Source organism: Hyperolius riggenbachi, chromosome 3 (assembly GCF_040937935.1).
Source record: "Hyperolius riggenbachi isolate aHypRig1 chromosome 3, aHypRig1.pri, whole genome shotgun sequence".
NCBI classification, from domain to species: domain Eukaryota; kingdom Metazoa; phylum Chordata; class Amphibia; order Anura; family Hyperoliidae; genus Hyperolius; species Hyperolius riggenbachi.
The window spans coordinates 266,249,945-266,270,421 of NC_090648.1; the positions used below are offsets into that span (position 1 = coordinate 266,249,945).

General features: G+C 44.6%; 1 protein-coding gene across 2 annotated transcripts in view; it reads right to left on the reverse strand.

Moving 5' to 3' along the window:
• The window catches only part of REDIC1 (regulator of DNA class I crossover intermediates 1), a 52,193-nt gene that overhangs the window by 14,021 nt on the left and 17,695 nt on the right, over positions 1 to 20,477 (reverse strand). For both annotated transcript variants that reach the window (XM_068272689.1, XM_068272690.1), the window contains exons 2-4: positions 19,432 to 19,471; positions 14,196 to 14,328; positions 4,101 to 4,224 (exon numbers count right to left, since the gene is read on the reverse strand). In XM_068272689.1, coding sequence (XP_068128790.1) covers positions 4,101 to 4,224; positions 14,196 to 14,328; positions 19,432 to 19,471 — 297 coding nt within the window. The remainder of the gene's footprint in view (positions 1 to 4,100; positions 4,225 to 14,195; positions 14,329 to 19,431; positions 19,472 to 20,477) is intronic.

Sequence of the window (20,477 nt, forward strand, 5' to 3'; positions counted from 1 at the left end):
GGCTGCATGGTGTAATGGTTAAGGGCTCTGCCTCTGACACAGGAGACCAGAGTTCGAATCTCGTCTCTGTCTGTTCAGTAAGCCAGCACCTATTCAGTAGGAGACCTTAGGCAAGTCTTCCTAATGCTACTATCTTGTCTATTTTTTCTCTTGCATTGAGCATAAATGGTAAATGCTAGACCAGCTTCAGTTAGTACTGTTGTGGTACAGTGGTTAAGGTACTTGCCCACCACACAGTGACACCTGGGTTCAATTCTCAGCTATGGTATGTAAACTGGCTTTTGAAATAATATAATTCTCTGGCAGATGAGACCCTCCTCCCTCCGGTAGGAGGAAATAAGTAGGAGGGGAGGAGGGAGGAGCCCACAAGAGCCCAATTAAAATCTCCCTAGCAGAGTGTGTAGAAGCTGTCCCTTAACTAATTAGTATAGGCAGATGAGTGAATCAAATGGCTCAAGGACCTTGCCTTGTATAAGGGGGGGGCTCCACCAGTGAGTGCAGTCTGATTGGCAATAATGTGTCTGCTGACTGTGATGGAGAGGGTCAAAGTTTTGCTCCATAGAGCATTATGAGGCGAATCGAACCTCCGAAAAAGTTCGCGTTTGGTAGGCGAACGCGAATCACCGAAGTTCGCCTGGAACCATTCGGGACATCTCTAAATACCACGTGTGACACTTTTTTGCAGCCTTGGTGCGCTAAGGGGCCCAACGTCCTATGAGTACCTTTAGAATTTCACAGGTCATTTTGAGGCATTTCATTTCAAGACTACTCCTCACGCTTTAGGGCCCCTAAAATGCCAGGGCAGTATAGGAACCCCACAAATTACCCCATTTTAGAAAGAAGACACCCCAAGGTATTCAGTTAGTAGTATGGTGAGTTCATAGAAGAGTTTATTTTTTGTCAGAAGTTAGCGGAAATTGTTTTTTTTTTTTAATTTTTTTTCACAAAGTGTAATTTTTCACTAACTTATGACAAAAAATAAAATCTTCTATGAACTCACCATACTACTAATGGAATACCTTGGGGTGTCTTCTTTCTAAAATGGTGTCACTTGTGGGGTTCATATACTGCCCTGGCATTTTAGGGGCCCTAAACCGTGAGGAGTAGTCTAGAAACCAAATGCCTCAAAATGACCTGTGAATAGGACGTTGGGCCCCTTAGCGCACCTAGGCTGCAAAAAAGTGTTACACATGTGGTATCGCCGTACTCAGGAGAAGTAGCAAAATGTGTTTTGGGGTGTATTTTTACACATACCCATGCTGGGTGGGAGAAATATCTCTGTAAATGGACAATTGTGTGTAAAAAAAAAATCAAAAAATTGTCATTTACAGAGATATTTCTCCCACCCAGCATGGGTATGTGTAAAAATACACCCCAAAACACATTATACTACTTCTCCTGAGTACGGCGATACCACATGTGACACTTTTTTGCAGCCTAGGTGCGCTAAGGGGCCCAACGTCATTCACGGGTCATTTTGAGGCATTTGTTTTCTAGACTACTCCTCACGGTTTAGGGCCCCTAAAATGCCAGGGCAGTATAGGAACCCCACAATTTTTTTGTCACACGTTAGCGTAAATTGATTTTTATTGGTTTTTTTTTCACCGAATCATTTTCAACTAACTTGTGAAAAAAATTAAATCTTCTATGAACTAATCTTACACCTAACGGAATACCTTAGGGTGTCTTCTTTCTAAAATGGGGTCACTTGGCGGGGTTCCTTTACTGCTCTGGCATTTTAGGGGCCCAAAACCGTGAAGAGTAGTCTGGAAACCTAATGCCTCAAAATTACTGTTCAGGGGTATAAGCATCTGCAAATTTTGATGACGGGTGGTCTATGAGGGGCCAAATTTTGTGGAACCGGTCATAAGCAGTGACATAACAGGTTGTATTGGCACTGAAGTGCAGGAAGCGCAGGATGTTCTCAAATCGTGACCTGGACATGGCAGCAGAGAACATGGGCATGTGATGTATTGGGTGCGTAGACCAATAAGACCGCAATACAGTCTTTTTGACTAGACCCATGTTAAGGAGAAGGCCCCAAAAAATGTTACGTATGGAAACTTGGAGTGGTTTCCACTGAAAAGGCTAGGTGTGGTAGCCTCTTGGATTGGCGGTTGCGTACTGTGTGGCATACCGGTTGGTCTCAGCCACAATTAAGTCGTAGAGACCAGCAGTGATCAGAAAAAAGAAAATTCTGTCACTGTGGTGGGGCGGGGGAGGGTTTGGCCAGGTGATCAGAAGACCGCAGGGGGCAGATTAGGGCCTTATCTGATGGATAGAAGTGCTAGGGGGGTGACAGGAGGTGATTGATGGGTGTCTTAGGGGGTGATTAGAGGGGAGAATAGATGCAACCAATGCACTGGGGAGGTGATCGGAAGGGGGTCTGAGGGGGATCTGGGGGTTTGGCCGAGTGATCAGAAACCCACACGGGGCAAATTAGGGCCTGATCTGATGGGTAGGTGTGCTAAGAAGTGACAGGTGGTGACAGGAGGTGATTGATGGGTATCTCAAGGTGTGATTAGAGGAGGGAATAGATGCAAGCAATGCACTGGCAAGGTGATCAGGGCTGGGGTTTGAGGGCGTTTTGAGGGTGTGGGCGGGTGATTGGGTGCCCAAGGGGCAGATAGGGGACTGATCTGATGGGTAGAGATGACAGGGGGTGATTGATGGGTGATCAGTGGGTGATTAGAAGGGAGAACAGATGTAAACAATGCACTCTGGAGGTGATCTGAGGGTGGGTCTGCGGGCAATCTAATGGTGTGGGTGGGTGATCAGATGCCCGTAAGAGGCAGGTTAGTTTCTGATCTGATGGGTGGCAGTGACAGGGGGTGATTGACAGGTGATCAGTGGGTGAATACAGGGGAGAATGGATGTATACAGTACATGGGGGGGGAGGGCGTTCTGAGGGTGTGGGCATGTAATTGGGTGACCAAGCGGCACAGTAGGGTCTGATCTGATGGGTAGAAATGACAGGGGGTGATTGATGGGTGATCAGTGGGTGATTTAGAAGGGAGAACCGATGTAAACAATGCACTTTGGAGGTGATCTGAGGGTGGGTCTGCGGGCGATCTGATGTTGTGGGTGGGTGATCAGATGCCCACAAGAGGTAGGTTAGGGTCTGATCTGATGGGTGGCAGTGACAGGGGTGATTGATGGGTGATTGACAGGTGACTGACAGGTGATCAGTGGGTGAGTACAGGGGAGGATAGATGTATACAGTACACAGGGGTGGGGGGGTCTCAGGGGGGGGGGGGGGGTGATCAGGAGCCCCCAGGGGGCAGTTTAGGACCTGATCTGAAAAACAGCATTGACAGATAGTGACAGGGAGTGATTGATGGGTGATTAGAGGGGTGATTGGGTGCAAACAGGGGTCTGGGGGTGGGCAGGGGGGGTCTGAGGGGTGCTGGGGGCGATCAGAGGGCAGGGGGGCCAGATCAGTGTGTTTGGGTGCAGACTAGGGTGGCTGCAGCCTGCCCTGGTGGTCCCTCAATCACTGGGACCACCAGGGCAGGAGGCAGCCTGTATAATACACTTTGTATACATTACAAAGCATATTATACGCTTTGTATGCGGCGATCGAGGGGTTAATAACCTGCAGGCGCTTCCGAACAGCCGGCGGGTTAGAGCGGCGGGTGGGGGGAGCCTATCACCAGCGGCAGATCGCGTCACCAGTGACGCCATCGCCGCATAGTCATGCCCCCCCGCTGGTCCGCCGATTGGCTGACAGCGGCCCTTTGGGCCCAGCCGCTGCGTCTGCCGATCGGCTGTCAGCGGTCCTTAAGTGGTTAAATTAAGTTTCCATGACTTTCAGAATGATTTTAATAACTATATGTGGTGACATCATACAACTCTGCTTAGCTCCACAAGCATACAAAAAGTGGCTTCATGAACTTACCAGCCCTGGGACCAACAGGAGTCTTTCATCTGACAGGAATAACTGTGACAAGTGGCTCTAGATTTTTTTTACAGAACCACAGCATTACTGAGGTAATAACATGGTTGTCTAGAGTTCAGCATAAAATTACATTATACAGTATATACAGTACATTTATATATATTTTTTTTAAGGTATATACTGTAATTTTTTTTTTACTTACACAATTTCAGAATCATCCAAACACAACTTGGAAGGTATGGTGATAGGTGACATTGGCAATGTGGCATTATCATTCCCATGTACTAAAGCTGTCTTGCTCATATTTACATGCTGAGGCTTCTTATCTAAACACAAAGATGTCAGGTTCAATTAAAGGTGTTGGTAATTATCAGAAATTCAAGCTCTGAGGCAGCCATCTTTGTCCTTATTTCACTACTTTATTAGCCTTGCCCTGAAAAAATATGCACCCAGCAGTGTTGGCTGTCCTGCATAGTTGTTCAGTGACTCACTAAGTAAATGAAATAGATCTCGTCAACAGTGCTGCTCATCCAATATTCGGATATCCGAGTTACCCAGATAATCCCAACTTTTTCCACTATCCGAATCGGATTTGAATTCCAGATACCCGGTCCAAATCTAAATAGCATTATCCGAGTTAATGCGGATATCGATCTGAAATACGGAATCTGGTCGGATATCCGAATCTGGGTACTGTAACCATGGAGCTGACGTCCATGATGTAACTGAGCCAATCAGAGGGCTCCCAGCCTAAGCCCAAGCAACCAATCACAGAGGGGAACCCTGGCCAGCCCCTCCTGTATATAAAGCGGCGGCCATGATGAGAAAATCGTCCTTGCTTGTGACTGCACACTGAGAGACATCTCCAGTGCTGTTTGGCTAAGCAAGTGCATTATTACACTGTTAAACCCAGTGTTTTTGAGTGGAAACACCTTCACTACACTACTGTTATATTGTGTTATAGTTAGCTACTAGCTTGTGTAATTTGTCAGTGTCAGTCAGTCAGACTTTCAGCTGCAGCATCTGCTAGTTAGGTCCTGTGTGTGTGCTATGCACAGTCCAGGCCTTCTGCTGCTGTCTGCCCTGCTATTAGCCTTAGCTAGCTACAGTATAGGTAGGATTACTGTGTTATTGTGTAGTTACTGCAGTGCTAGTTAGTTGTTAGAGAGAGTAGTACCGTCACTGTGTACCTACTACAGATTATTGCAGTGCTGGTGTTCTGCTGAGCAGTGTCAGTGTGTCTTCTTCTTCTCTGCTGTCTATCACTCAGTGCTGATTTTATCCAGTCCCCATATTAATAAAGTACAAGTACCCCACATCATCTGTGACATCAACACATTATCTTTTACTATGTCTGGCACTGGCAGCTGGGGGGAGGGTCAGCAAGGCCAATAGGAGAGGTAGCACTAGCAACATTGCGGCCTGCATCAGCAGTTCTGCCGCGTCAGTCTCCATTCTGCCACTAGCCACTGGCCGTCCAGCTGTTAGGGGGAGTCACGCTGCAGAAATGCAGCAGCGTGCAGCGGGCATTTTCAAGCATGGTCAGCGGCGCAAGTTGGAGGAGAAAGACGCCGCGCCTGTGATGCAGCTGATGGTGTATGACGAGCAGGCCACCACCATCCCTACAAAAGAAATTCTGGGCGCATTGGACTTTGTGAAAGAGTCTGAGATGGTGACGGTGGTTGTTGGGGGGGAGTCCATCCATGATGTGTCAGCAGAAGAGGAGTTTGGGGCGGGCTCATCATCCCAGCAGTTGTTCGAGGAGGGGGAGTACAATGTTGATGACGAGATGAAGGACCAGGACTACCATCCACAGGAGGGGGATGCGTCAGTGGGTCTGGCACGGAGGATCAGCATCGCTGACATTTTCGCAGGAGCAGCAGTGGGCATGGAATGCGTGACCCACAGCCTGCTGCTTCATCTGCCACTACTACCACCAGCCGCACCACTCAACCCCAGGCCCCAACCACCACAGGGAGAAAATCAGCAGCAGCATCCCATTCTGGGCGTAAGGGAAAATTGCAATCCCCAATCTGGCAGTTTTTTCATCTGCCCTCACCGGAAAGCAAGTTTGTGACTTGTACTGTGTGCCATGTGAAGCTGAGCAGAGGGTGTAACCCCTCCAACTATGGCACCTCCAGCTTCATAAACCATCTGGCCAAAAAGCACAAACATGAGCACGAAAGATTCAAGAGGCTGAAGAAAGCTGGTGCTGGCCCTTGCAGTGGTCGGAGCACCATAACCCCCTTTGCCACTCCTGCCGACACTGAGGCCTGTTCAGGCAGCCAGTCCTCCTCAGTGGTCTCCTCTGCTCCCTCTTCGACAAGTCAAAAATGCCACCAGACCCTGCTGAGCGAGTCCTTCGTGGTCAGGTCTCAGCCTCACAGCAGCCGTCACATACGCCAGCTGAACGGCTTGCTTACACGGGCCATGTCCTCCCAGCTCGTCCCATACTAGTTTGTGCAGGAGGGGAGCCAGATGTGTGGGCTCCTGCAGTGCACAGCGCTGGATTGGCCAATCCCCAGCCGGCACTAATTCGCACGCACGGCCATCCCAGCACTGCGCCAGTTTGTAAAGGCCAACGTGGAACGTGGGCTTGACCATGCGGTGGGTGAGCGGGTCCATGTGACAATGGACTCATGGAGCAGCTTGTTCAGGACAGGCCGCTAACTGTCCTTCACCACACACTGGGTCAGTTTGGTGGAAGTGGGTGAGGAGGGGACAGCAGCATAGGGCACAGCAGCAGCAGCATTATCACCCCAGTGGGTGGTGCCACCCCGCAGCAGGGTCAGGGGAAGTGCAGCAGGTTCCAGCTCTGATCCGGTTCCATCCTCCGGCAAACCCGCTGCCAAACACCCCCGCCTCAGCAGCAGCGTGAAGGCCCACCACTGCCAAGGGCTGCTGGAGATGGTCAGCCTGGGGAAGAACAGACTGACGGCAGACCATGTCCTGGCCAAACTCCGAGAGCAGGAGGAGAGTTGGCTGACCCCCAGAGGCCTGAAAGTCGGAGAGGTGGTGGCATACAATGTGGCCAACCTGGTTGCCGCCATCCACCAGGGAAACCTCACCCACATCCCCTGTCTGGCCCACGTCCTGAACCTGGTGGTGCAGAAATTCTTGCGTACCTACCAGGGGATGGACACTCTTTTGGGAGCGGCAAGGCGAACCATGGGTCATTTTCACCGCTCAGGTGGTGCCACAGCATCCCTAGAAGCCATGCAGCTGGAGCTGAACCTCCAATGGCACCCGATGATTATTGATGTTGCAACACAATGGAACTCCACCCTGGCCATGTTGGAGCATCTGGTTGAACAGAGGCAGGCTGTCAACCACTACCTGGCCAAAGTCACCATGGACGCCACCTTGTCCGGGACTGGCACCACCCTCCTCCCAGACATCATCCTCACTGCTGAGTGGGGAAAAATGCAGCTGGTGTGCTTGGTGCTGGCACCCTTCCTGGAGGCCACCAACATGGACATCCGGGACCGTGCGTCGCTGTGTGAGTGGGTGACCATCGAGTATATGCTGGACAAGGCCCTCTATGCTCTGCTGGAAGTGGGAGAGGCAGCATTGATCCATCAGGAGCAGCAGCCACCTGCACAGTCCACCTCTGTGCGGCAGGCGGAGGAGGTTGAGTAGGACTTGCAGTTTGAGGAGTTGGAGGTCCCTGACCATGAAAAGGAGGGGGCACAGCGGAGTGCAGCTGCAGTGGTGCGCGGATGGAGAGAGCAGGAGGAGGCTCTGGAGTCAGAGGTGGAGGAGGACAGCACTGTTATCTTGGGGGTGCCGAAGATGATATGTCAGCAGAGATGGCGTCCCTGTTCCCCATGGCAGCCAGAACCAGCACCTGACCCGGATGATGGCAGAGTACATGGAGTCCTACAGCGGGCTTGACACCGACACCCCTGTGGACCCCTTGGATTACTGGGTCAAGCACCTGGATATCTGGAGCGAGCTGGCGCAGTACCCCATGGAAGTGCTGTCCTGCCCGCCTTCCAGCGTGCTGTCAGAAAAGTGCTTCAGTGCAGCCGGTGGCGTGGTCACCGAGAAGTGGTCTTGTCTGTCCACCCAGTCTGTGGACAGACTGACGTTTCTGAAAATGAACCAGGATGATTGGTGAGTTCCTGACCCCTGTTGTTGGCAAGAGGGGGAAATGGAGTGGCTGAGTGGGAATCACTATGCCTGCCTTACCACACTTTACCACCACAACCTCCTGGCTCCGTCTTGAGTAATAAGCCTGGTTCAAATTTTTTTTATAGCCGTGGTACCAACACTAGGTGCCATGGTGATTATCTGAACACAATTGCTGGGTAATTTTTTGAGGGGTCTGGGATGATAACTGTGCTGTCCCGGTTGTGGGGAGGCCCCAACTGTGGCAGTACGACCGCATCCTGGAACCTCTCAATTTTAATGTTTTACCTGTGCCATGGTACCAACACTAGGTGCCACCATGGTGATTATCTGAACACAATTGCTGTGTAATTTTTTGGAGGTGTCTGGGATGATAACTGTGCTGTCCCAGTTGTGGGGAGGCCCCAACTGCAGCAGTACGACCGCTTCCTGGAACCTCTCCTTTTTAATGTTTTACCTGTGACGATAACTGTGCTGTCCTAGTTGTGCGGTTGGACTTTGGACACAATGTTGGCTGCACGACCGCTGTCTGGAACCTAGTCCTGATGTTAATTGACAGCCATTTTTTGGGGGGGGGGGGATTTTAAGTCCCCACATGATCAATTAGTGTGTCCCTTTAAAAAACCCATGATGCTACATGCCTCATTTACCCTAAAAAAAACATTTTAGAAGCAATTTAAAGGCCACTTCTGGTTTTCTATCCGGATATCCGAATCCGGGCGGATATCTCTGATACTGGATCGGATATCCAAATCGGATTCGGATACAAAAAAATTTGAACTCGGATATCCGATTCGGATTGGATTTCTGGGTATCCGGATGCGAATTCAATTCGGATTTTGAAAAGGGGTATCCGAGCAGCACTGCTCGTCAACATTCCAGTGATTGTCATTTACTAAAGGAAATATATAGTTACTACCACTTGGTGGATGATTGCATTATCCTTGGTGGTCTCTAGGAAGCATGCTTTGCTTTTTTTCTTTTTCAACCATGGATTTTTGTTTCTTTTTGGTATTTTGGTAGTGGACAGAGGTTTTACATTTTTTTTCCTTGTTTGCTTGTTTTTCTTCCATATTATGACATCAGTTTATGTATGGTGTTGTAATATAATAAAACAATTCCATGTAGTGTTTATTTTTCATTACTGCAAAAAGCATAAGTTGAACTATGTCTCTCTCTCTATCTAACACACAAGAAGTTTTGAATCAGGATGATACCATTTATTGGCTAACTTAGAGATGGATAAACAGTGGGCTTTCGACTTAAAAAGCCTTCGTCGGACTGGTTCCTGACCAAAACTGAAAAACACAGCTTATATATACTGACATACAGAGGAGAAACATTCTTTAGCAAACATAAATGTAATTAAATGCCTTAACTGTTACTGAGGAGGCTTTCCCAGGCATCCTATCTAAATTGATAAGATCAATAGAATCCTCAACATGACATAAAGCAGACTCTGGTGATGGGGAGACATAGTAAATTCCGAGTTCAAATGGTAACTGGCCTGGTTACATGCACCATTAATTCTAAGCTTAAGAGAATTGTGGCATTTAAAGCCAGCACCTGAAAGCAAATAAAATGAATAGTGACAGTGAATTCCATCTTACACAGCATATGGCACACAAATGAATGAAAAGATAGAAAAATTAAAATTAAAAGAATTGTGGCATTTAAAACCCATCCTACCAGCACAAGAAGTTAGAGTCCTTGTTTAAACCATCTTCTACAGTTTTAAACCAATGTATAAACTTAGTTTCTTGTGTTAGTCTCATGTTTCCCGATTTGAAGCCACCCATTAATACAGTGACGTGAAAATCGCTTAAACTGTGTCCAGGTAAACAAAAGTGTGTTGGCATTGGGAGATCAGTATATTTTGTAATATCCTTTTTCCTGCTATTAATAGTGGATCTGTGGTGTGTCATGCGATCACGCAGTGGTTGACTTGTTTCTCCCACATAAATTCCTTTGGGGCATTTTGCACACATGATCACGTATACCACATTAGATGAGTCGCAGGAAAAGGTGCCTTGTACTTTGTATTCCTGTTGTGTACCTGGTATTAGTATCCTGTCAGTGGAATGGATGTGTTTACAGGTACCACACTTTTTCCCTCGGCAGGGGAATGGTCCATTCTGTTCTTGCCTATTTAAGGCACGCCTCACTATCATCTGCTTAAGATTGGGTGGCTGTCGGAACGCTAGGAGGGGAGGTTCAGGGAATATCTTTTTCAGTCTCTGATCCTTGTGTAGAACAGGATGAAGTTCTTTTGCAATCTTTCTTAAGTTTTCCAGGTGTGGGTTGTAGGTTACTACCAGTGGGACACGGCTCTCTTCCTGGCTCTGCTTGTACTCCAGGAGCTGAGTCCTAGGGATGTTGTTAACTTTCTTGATTTTAGTCTCAGCCTAACACACACTAATCTATCTAACATATCTAACACACACACACACACACACACACACACACACACACACACACACACACACACACACACACACACACACACACACACACACACACACACACACATTCTAATCATGTGCATCTGATGTGATAAACTTGTGTAGGATTTAAGCCATTTTAAAGGAATCCTGAAGGGTCAAAAAAAAGTTAGATAAATTGTAGAGAGACGCATCTGAATGATCCAGAGGCTTCCCCGATGTCCATAACCCCTCCACTGCCGGCCGGGACCTTTGTACTCTACATGGCCATGCTCCCCTCTGTGTACATCAAGGCCATTATGCACAGGTGGCAGTAGCACTGAGCTGCTTGTAAATGGAGGAAAAAGCCATGCAGGTGTGGGCCGTACTTTGCACTTGCGCAGTGGGGTGGCACTTGTACACAGAAAGGAGTGTGGCTGCTAGCATAATAATTAGCATTAATTCTGAATATCTGTCACAGTGGTAGAACGGAGGCGTGTAAGAAAACCAGGGAAGCATCAGGACTATCAAGACGTTTCCCTTTACTGAAGTATGTAACTTTTTTATCGTTTCAGGTGCCCTTTAAATTGGATTTAATGTGGGGGTGTTCTGATTTATTACTCACCAGAAATAGCATTTTTGTAAAATTATATTTTACAGGAGATATCTGACGAGTCTTTTCTTCAGTTTTGTTTACCGTATATACTCGGATACAAGTCGACTCCGTGTATAAGTCGACCCCAATATTTGACCCTCAAAAGCTGGAATTTTCCAATTATTCATGTATAAGTCTACCCAACAAAGTTAATGGCTGTACTTGGGGATCAGGATGGGTTAATGGCTGCACTGCATAAAGTATTATAGTCAATAACCCCTCCTGGCTCCCACGTGCACCCATAAACTCATCCAGGCCCCTGCAACCTCCTATCATTGTGGCCATACCATGTCCCCAAGTATCTATTTCCCCTTTTTGAAACAGACCTGAACTCAGAAGGTCCTCTCTGCTCTAAAAGATATGCAACAGCATAATAACCTTTAAACAAAAAAACATTTCTTTGTTACAGGTGATACAAATCCTACAGTAAATCTGCAATGTTTCTACTTCCTGATTCATAGAAGCAGACATATTGTTAACCTCCTGTGCTTTCAAACATGCTTATCTGCCATCTTTGCCATGGCAATCAGGTGACACGGGAAAGAGCAAAGTACAACTTGTGAATAGACACAAATGAGGTGTAATTAAATAGGCTAAACTCTCTAAATACATACAGGGTGCATTTTTCTATGTTTTCTTCTTTCCTGTGCAAGAGTTCAGGTCCACTTTCAGAATGACCAGTATTGTGGCCACTATTGTGATTTAATCATCCCCCCTCCATTGTGGCCAGGTCTTATGTAAATATCCCACCCCCATTGTGACAAGTGTTGTTGAATTTGTTGAATTACCCCCCTCCTTCCTCCATTGTGGCCATCGTTGTGATAACATAACACTGCCCATTGTGGGCAGTGTTATGTTAAGTACCTAAACTATCCCCCTCCATTGTGGGCATTATAGTAAGTACATCACCTGCAGCAACGCCGCCCCCACCCCTTGCAAGCCGCAGTGGTCAGCGTACCTTTTCTTGTTTAATTGTATGCACAATGAGCCGGCAGCCTCCATTCATATATTTAGCGCCGAGCACAGCGTTCTGACACTCGCTCTCTCTCACTCACGCTGTTCTGCCTGTGTTAGCGTAGCTCCGCCTCACGTGACTTCAGGAGCCGGAGATAAGCTAACAAAGGCAGAACAGCATGAATGAGAGAGAGCGAGTGGCAGAACGCTGTGCTCGGCGCTACATTTATGAATGGAGGCTGCCGGCTCATTGTGCATACAACTAAACAAGGGAAGGTACGCTGACCACTGCGGCTCGCAGGGGGAGGGGGGCGGCGGTGCTGCGGTTGATGTACTATAATGCTCCCAATGGAGGGGGGATAGATACTTTTAAAATAACACTGCCAACAATGGAGGGGGAGGGGATGATCATTACACAACACTGCACTGCGGTAAGGGGGAGAGAGAGTGGCGGCTCCCTTTACCCCAATCCAGGCTATAGGGTGAGAAATTTAAGACTACTCGTGTATAAGTCCACCCCCCCCCCCCCCCCCACACACACACACACACACTTTTATACAGTGAGTTAGTCCTAAATTTCTCGACCTATAGCCGAGTATATACGGTTATATCATTTGAATCACCCAATTTTACAGGAGATATCTGAAGAGTCTTTTCTTCAGTTTTGTTTAGTTATATCATTTGAATCACCCAGTATTGTTAAAATTGAGATTAATAATAATATCCATATATCCAAAATGTTACAAAAGCACACAGGCTTTCATAGGCTGTTCATTATTTTCACATGACTGTACATCACACTTCTGGTTGAGGCAACCCCTTTGGTTTCCACTCCTAATATACATTATTATTTGCAATGTATACTAATATAGGGTGTTCAGTCTCCTGCACACCCAATAAAACCGCTAATGACAATTCCAAAATTGTAGAAAAAATGGTATAAGTGACAGTTTTGTTGCTCCCTTGTTGATAACATTAATTAAATTATATGTACCCTTTGAGTAAAGGTTAAAAACTACAAGTATGCTCCCAATAGAGGTATGATGTCAAAATGTGTGCTTGTATGCTGAGTGGTGTTGGATAGTGTAGGGACTGGTTCCAAGGAGGAAAGCTTGATGATTGGTGAACCTGCTCGATGCAAAATACTGCAGTGCTTTATTGACTTATAATCTTCATTTTCAACATCTTTGGAGGTTTTATGTATGTCTGTTTCCCTAGTTGCCTGACTGCATGTAATTTGTGGGTGCGAAGGGTTAATATTTGCTTGTTTTGCCCCACAGCACCTGCCTCTGTCTATTTAAAGAAAACCTGAAGTGAGGAAACTCATTTCAGGTTTGATACTAGCCTAAGAGGGAAGGTTCTGGATACTATAAAGCTTCCCGGGTCCTCGCTCTGTCTCTTCATCCCTGTGCCATCCCGGTTTAAGTTATTTGAATTGCTGGGCCTTCAGTACTCCTCTCAAGCAGCCTTCGGAACCTCTGGTATCCGCAACCTGTGACTTGCATGTACGCAATACAGATGCGCTCGTCTTTGGGACTATTTGGTGAATAAGTAGTGTGTTTTTGGATGCTTGACTAATTTGATGAGTTAGGGACCTATGGGGCCGTTAAGGTTAAGCATTAGGTAGGGGGTTAGGTATCTACAGCATACTCTAAATTATCAATATTGTTCTACTAGCTCAATACATACTCACATTACTGTCCCCTGCCCATTAAAAAAAATATGAAAATGTATACTTCATTAAAATGTGTTTTTTTTCCCTCTATACACTCAGACATCATCTTCTTCTGTATACTTCTTTCTTATTTCATCTTTTTTATATTTGCTTCAATAATCATGATTTCCGAGTCACCCCTCTCCCCCACCCAGCCTGCTGCACCTCTGCTAGCAACCCTGCTCTCTCCACCCTGGGCCCTGTTGTTCCCTGATCACTGCAGCTTCAACTTTATCAGGACCTCCACCATCCCTCAGCTTCCTGCCAGGAATCCAATGCACTACAGTATAGGAATTATAGCCTAAGTAGAACAAGTAGAATGAGGTATGAAGATCTTTTGCACACTATACTCTCCTTTTTCAACAACAATTACATGACACTACCTATTTATTAGATGTGTGAAATGAAATAGTCTTGCCTTACCCATTTCTTTCTTGCTGGATATTTGGTTTACAATATAAAGATTTAGCAGATCTAAACTGGTGGCTGGGTTTTTGGAAGATGAAGATTCTAACAATTTCAATTTTGAACTTAGCTTCTTCTTCTCAAAGAATTCCTGTGCATTGAAAGTATGATACAAACTGTTTGAAAAGTTGTATTTTGCATAAAGAAGAAAGAAAATGCAAATAAACACATGCTGACAGAGATAAACAGACTGCCACAGATAAATATACTGGCTATCCTAGGTTTCAGTAGTTGCATGAGTAGTACCTGGTATGTCAATACATCCAGGCAATAAAGTCAAGATTAATTCAGAACACCTGATCTGCATATTCATCACCAGCCAGTGACTTATGATACCTATAAACAATCACTCAAAACAATTAATTTTTTTCTGACAGACATGGCCAGCATGGGCGTTTGTTGGTGTGCCCTATGTACCAGGGTCCTCCACAAAGTAACAGATGTTTGCTTTTATCAGCCACACAGGGAATACTTTCAGTGTAATTTAACTTGAATCTTTAACCTATTTTGGTTCCTGGACGTAGAAACTACGTCCAGGAACCATGCGCGCTACCGCGCGCTCCCGTGGCCGATCGCGCGCGTGCACACGCACTCCCAGCCACGGATTCGGTAGCCACGGAATCAATATATCGGGCTATGGTGCCCGATCACTGATTCCTCTCCCCCGCTGAAAAAGCGACAGCTTCTCTCGGAAGCTGTGCTTTTTCTGGCTGTTCCCTCCCCGATGCGTCACTCTAAGCGTGTGTTACGCTTAGAGTGAAGTCATGTAAACAAACTCATGGCCGCCATCTTGTGGCCAAAAAGTAATACTACAACTGAATGTAAAAAAAATAAAATTCAAACACACATTTACATTATAAATCTATTGTTTACCCCCCACCCTCCCAAAACTACCCAAATAAAATGTTTACTATAAAAAAAAAAAAAACATTACAATAAAAAAAAAAAAACATGTAAATATTTACCTAAGGGTCTAAACTTTTTAAATATCAATGTAAAGATGAAATATTTCTATATTTTTTTTATTTTAAACTTGTTAATAGTGATAGATGCAAAATGGAAAAAATGCACCTTTATTTCCAAATAAAATATTGTCGCCATACATTGTGATAGGGACATAATTTTAACGGTGTAATAACCGGGACATATGGGCAAATACAATACGTGAGTTTTAATTATGGAGGAATGTATTATTTTAAAACTATAATGGCTGAAAACTGAGAAATTATGAATTTTTCCATTTTTTCTTATTCTTCCTGCTAAAATGCATTTACAGTAAAGTGGCTCTTAGCAAAATGTACCCTCCAAAGAAAGCCTAATTGGTGGCGGAAAAAACAAGATATAGATCAGTTCATTGTGATAAGTAGTGATAAAGTTATAGACTAATGAATGGGAGGTGAACATTTCTCACGTGAAAACGACGGAACGCGAATGGGTTAATCTCTTCTCTACCTGCATCAACAGCAAAACGCCAGTAGCTGTTTGTACAGCAGCATTAATAGGAAGCCTCTCATCGTTAAACCCTCTCTTAGGCGTTTGATGCTAATACAACAAAAGGGATTGAAAACCTTGTAAAATGATATGATAAATGCTTAATAAAGTGGGTGATTATGTGGACAAATAATCAAAATATACAGCACAGCAGCCTTTATTTAATTCAAGTTTTTTCGTAGATGTTGTTATCTTCTGTTTAAAATAACTTTTCAGCACTCTGCAATGAAATACTACTGTTAAAATCATTCTAGTATTTCCTTGTTGGCTGGTGGCTTAATGGGCATTTTATTTTATATAAGATGTGAAAATATCACCTAGGACAAAACTTAGGAGAAAAAGTGAATTGAATAAGGGCCAGTGGCCCACATGCAGTTAACTTTTTCTCCTGTATTCTCTCCAAGGAGTTAATTTTTCATATTCTCTTTTTAAGACTTTGCCATTGAAAAGGTACCAAAAAGTAAGTGAACAGGTATTATCACAATTATTTTGAGTATTTTCTTGCTTGCTGGTGTGAAAATGTCACCAAGGAGAAAACTCAGGAGAAAAAGTTGATTGCATATGGGCTATTGTGTCCAAAATAAAATAAAGATGTCCTTAATTAAATAAATTAAAAGAGATGTCACTTTCCGGATGACCCCCATACATTAACCCTCTTATGCCTGTCCCTTATCATTGAAAAAAAGTGATTAGCCAATTTTGTTAGTTAATATAAGCACATGAGGATGCACACCATATATGCAGTTGATAATTATAGTAGCTATACTAGTAATGGGTGCTGTGTAAAGTGTAACAATCTATATACATATAAAAAACACGCACACCATGTAATTTCAAATGCAAAAAGGGTATATTAAGAGACATAGGGCTCGATTCACAAAGCGGTGATAACCCAGTTAAAGACTTTAGGCGTGATAACCATTTTTATCATGCCTAAACTCAGTTTAGGCATGATAAGTTTAGGCATGATAAGTTTAGGCATGCTAAGTTTAGATAAGTTTAGATCGCACGCAAAGTCCCGCACGCAAAGCAGCGCCATTAAACTCTATGAAAAGTGCACCAGACTTTGCTAGCGCAAAACTTTTGATCAGCTGTGCACTGCGGTGCTAGCCCAGTTGGTACTTAAACTTATCACACCTAAAAACTTATCACACCTAAACTTATCACACCTAAACTTATCATGCCTAAACAGAGTTTAGGCGTGATAAAGGGCTTTTCACCACGGTGCTAACTGTTAGCACCGCTTTGTGAATCAGGCCCATAGGCTGACAAAGTACAGTCAAATACATGCGAAAAAGCACAAAAATACATACAGTATATATACAAGAGTGTATAACAGTAATCAGCAGACCTAATGTGTACAGCATGCAGACAATGAATTAAGTGCAAAAAAGATGCACACTGAAAAGCAGGAATAGAATGGAATGCAGCGGTGTTTTGTACCTCGTTTTTCCACTCTGTATTGTATTGGACTGTTTGCTATCTATTCTGACTCAGATGTCAGTATCAGCCAGCACCTTCTCTTAGCAGCTACAGTAGTTTGCCATTCTATTCCTGCTTTTCAGTGTGCATCTTTTTTGCACTTAATTCATTGTCTGCATGCTGTACTCATTAGGTCTGCTGATTACTGTTATACACTCTTGTATATATATGTATTTTTGTGCTTTTTTTGCATGTATTTTGTCAGCCATTGTCTCTTAATATACCCTTTTTGCATTTGAAATTACATGGTGTGCGTGTTTTTTATATGTATACCAATTTTGTTAGTTGTCATTTTACAAGACTCTGTGGGGACTTTCAACTTTTTCCCCACCCCCTTTTTTACAGAAAATACTATGCATATTTACCTTACCAGGGCCATTTGCGGCTGACTGTAAAACAACTGTCAGCAGAAAGAAGATATTAAATAAAGGTAATCTGTAGTTAGGTTTACAGTGTACTGAAACCAGATAGTCAGAATAGCAACCAAGTCCAGCATTTACAAAAAGGAATGTTAGTGGTGGAAACCTACATATTTTTCAAAGTAAAAAGTCTCCAGGGAATCAAACAGTGCACCCAGGTGTTTACAAAAAGACAGCTATTTTATGCACTATGGGATGCTTACACCGAGTGTTAAAAGTATAATATACATCTGCCTTCTTAAAGAAAATCTGTAAAAAAGAAACTCCCCCGGGGGGTACTCACCTTGGGTGGGGAAGCCTCCGGATCCTATTCCCCCATCCTCCTCGGTCCCACGGCGGTGGAGAAAATCCTCCCGGAGCGGCAACGATGTAAATATTTACCTTTTGGCTCTAGCGCAGGCGCAGTATCCGCTCTTCCCACGGAGATAGGTGAAAATAGCCGATCTCCGTTGGGCCGCTCTACTGCGCAGGCGCAAGTCTCCTGTGCCTGCGCAGTAGAGTGGACCCGACGGAGATCGGCTATTTTTGCTTATCTCCGTCAGAAGAGCCGCAACAGCGCCCCCGCTGGAGCCCGAAAAGGTAAATATTGCTCAGGCTGTCGGATTTGTCGCCTGTGCGTTCTGGGGGCTGCAGCGAGACCGCCGTGGGACACAGGAGGACGGGGGAAGCCTCGATAGGGTCCAGAGGCTTCCCCCTACTGAGGTGAGTACTCTTGAAGGGAAGTTTTTTTCAGTACAGGTTTTCTTTGAAGAGAACCCCAGGTGGGTTTGAAGAATCCTATTAGGACACAGAGGCTGGTTCTGCATACAATCACCAGCCCCCCTGCTCTCTGCTGTCCCCCATAAAAAAAAAAACAGCTATGCGAGCGACATGCAGCTTGTCGCTAGCTGGCTGTTTACCTGAATGCTGTCTGTCACCGCCACTCCCCCACCTCCTCTATATCACGGCTCCCCGCCTGCGTCCCTCCCCTCCCCACCTCTGTAAGCTTACTGCAATCGGTTTTGTGGCTATTACTTTTAACCATATCCAGTCCCTGAACAAGCAGGCAGATCAGATGTTTCTGACTGGTGTATGACTGGATCAACCACATGCTTGTTAGGTATATCATTCAGATACTAATGCAGCCAGTGATCAGCAGGAATGCTGGGAAACTGGTATTGTTTTAAAGAAAAGAAATATGGCCATCCCCATTTATCCCTCTCAGTTCAGGTGTCCTTTAAATTCTGTGTAGACTATATGTATGGTCCTGCATGCGCCTCTGTGAGGGCTGTCCCCACTATGAGCTGCAGCAGGCTATGCAATAACACTGCTATGCATCAGCCACTGCATTTCTCTGCATTTTAGAGCAGGCCTATTCAAAACACTGATTAGACACATATGTTGGGGACATCTGCTTTTGGACTTTCAAACATGCGTAATACAATAAATTGCAACCAGGATACTATCTGCACAGAGTTTGTATGTTTTCTGTGTGGGTTTCCTCTGGGCACTTCGGTTTCCTCCCATACCCCAAAAACATACAGATACGTTAATTGGCTTCACCCTAAAATTGACCTTAGACTATGATGGATGTATGAGTCTGACTATGGTAGGGATTAGATTGTGAGCCTCTCTGAGGAACAGTTAAGTGACACGACAATATATTCTGTACAGCGCTGTGGAAAATGTTGGTGCTATATACATACTAAATAATAATAAACTGGGTGGAAACGTGTTAACTTGAGTGGGAACAACCGTTATCCTGTGAAATTTATGTTACACAATTTTTTACATAAACAAGTTACCAATTAAATAAAACATACTTTTTGTTTTTGTCTTTCATGCTTGAAAATGATTCTTTTCCTGTAGAAATAAAGAAGGATATTGTCAAGTTTCCGGTCCTTTATTTACCATATTAAGCTTAACCACTTTTTCCACCACTACAGTATATCTACGTCCTCTGTGACTTCATCTAAGCCACAAGGACGTAGATATAAGTCATGTAGCTGAAGCACAACTGTGCACGATTGGGCTTGCTCCTGTGCAAAACCTCTGGCACTATCTGCTGCAACAATAATTGGTGAAAGCGAATATATGTTCTCAATAAGATTGATTTTTACCAATAAAATACTTTTATTTTCTCAGTTTAGTGAAAAATACACACTGTAGCATTATTTCAGAATCAAATATCTTCATCATAAATTGTGACAGGAACGTAATTTCAGTTTTTTGATAAAAAGTAGAAATAGCCAAACAAAATGTGTGTCTTTTAATCTACAATAGTGCTTTTTATTTTTAAACTGGAGTTGGTAAAACTGGGAAATAATGTGGGTTTTTTTTCAATTATTTTCCCTCTTTTTTCGATTAAAATGCATAGCAAACAAAATTGTTTGAGGGAAAAAATGCCATGCAATCAAAGCCTAGCTAGTCTTGAAAAAATTATATATATTTCATTTAGGTGTCATAAGTAGGGAAAACGTTATTGCTGATGAAATAGGGACATAGCTAAAATGTCAAAACTGCTCTAGTCCATAAGGTGGAAGCAAGGTCTGGATGCGAAGTGGTGAAAGACTACCTCCAGTATAAAAGACAGAGCTTTTCATGCCAGACTCTGTCTTCATTAATACAGGATCGGTTCTCAGCCAGGCAGCCACCAATTAGGCCACAGATGCATTTCCGGTGGGGAAGGGGGGAGAAAACCTGAATGAATTATGGACAATTAGGTAAGTAATTAACCTTTGAGACCCCCAATCTGGCATGGCAGGCTCTGTCTTTTACATAGGAGGTACGCTTTAACATAATACTAGAGAACCATTTTCATTTTGCAGTAAAAATGACTCCTATTTTTACTGCATGTTGATAAAGCATT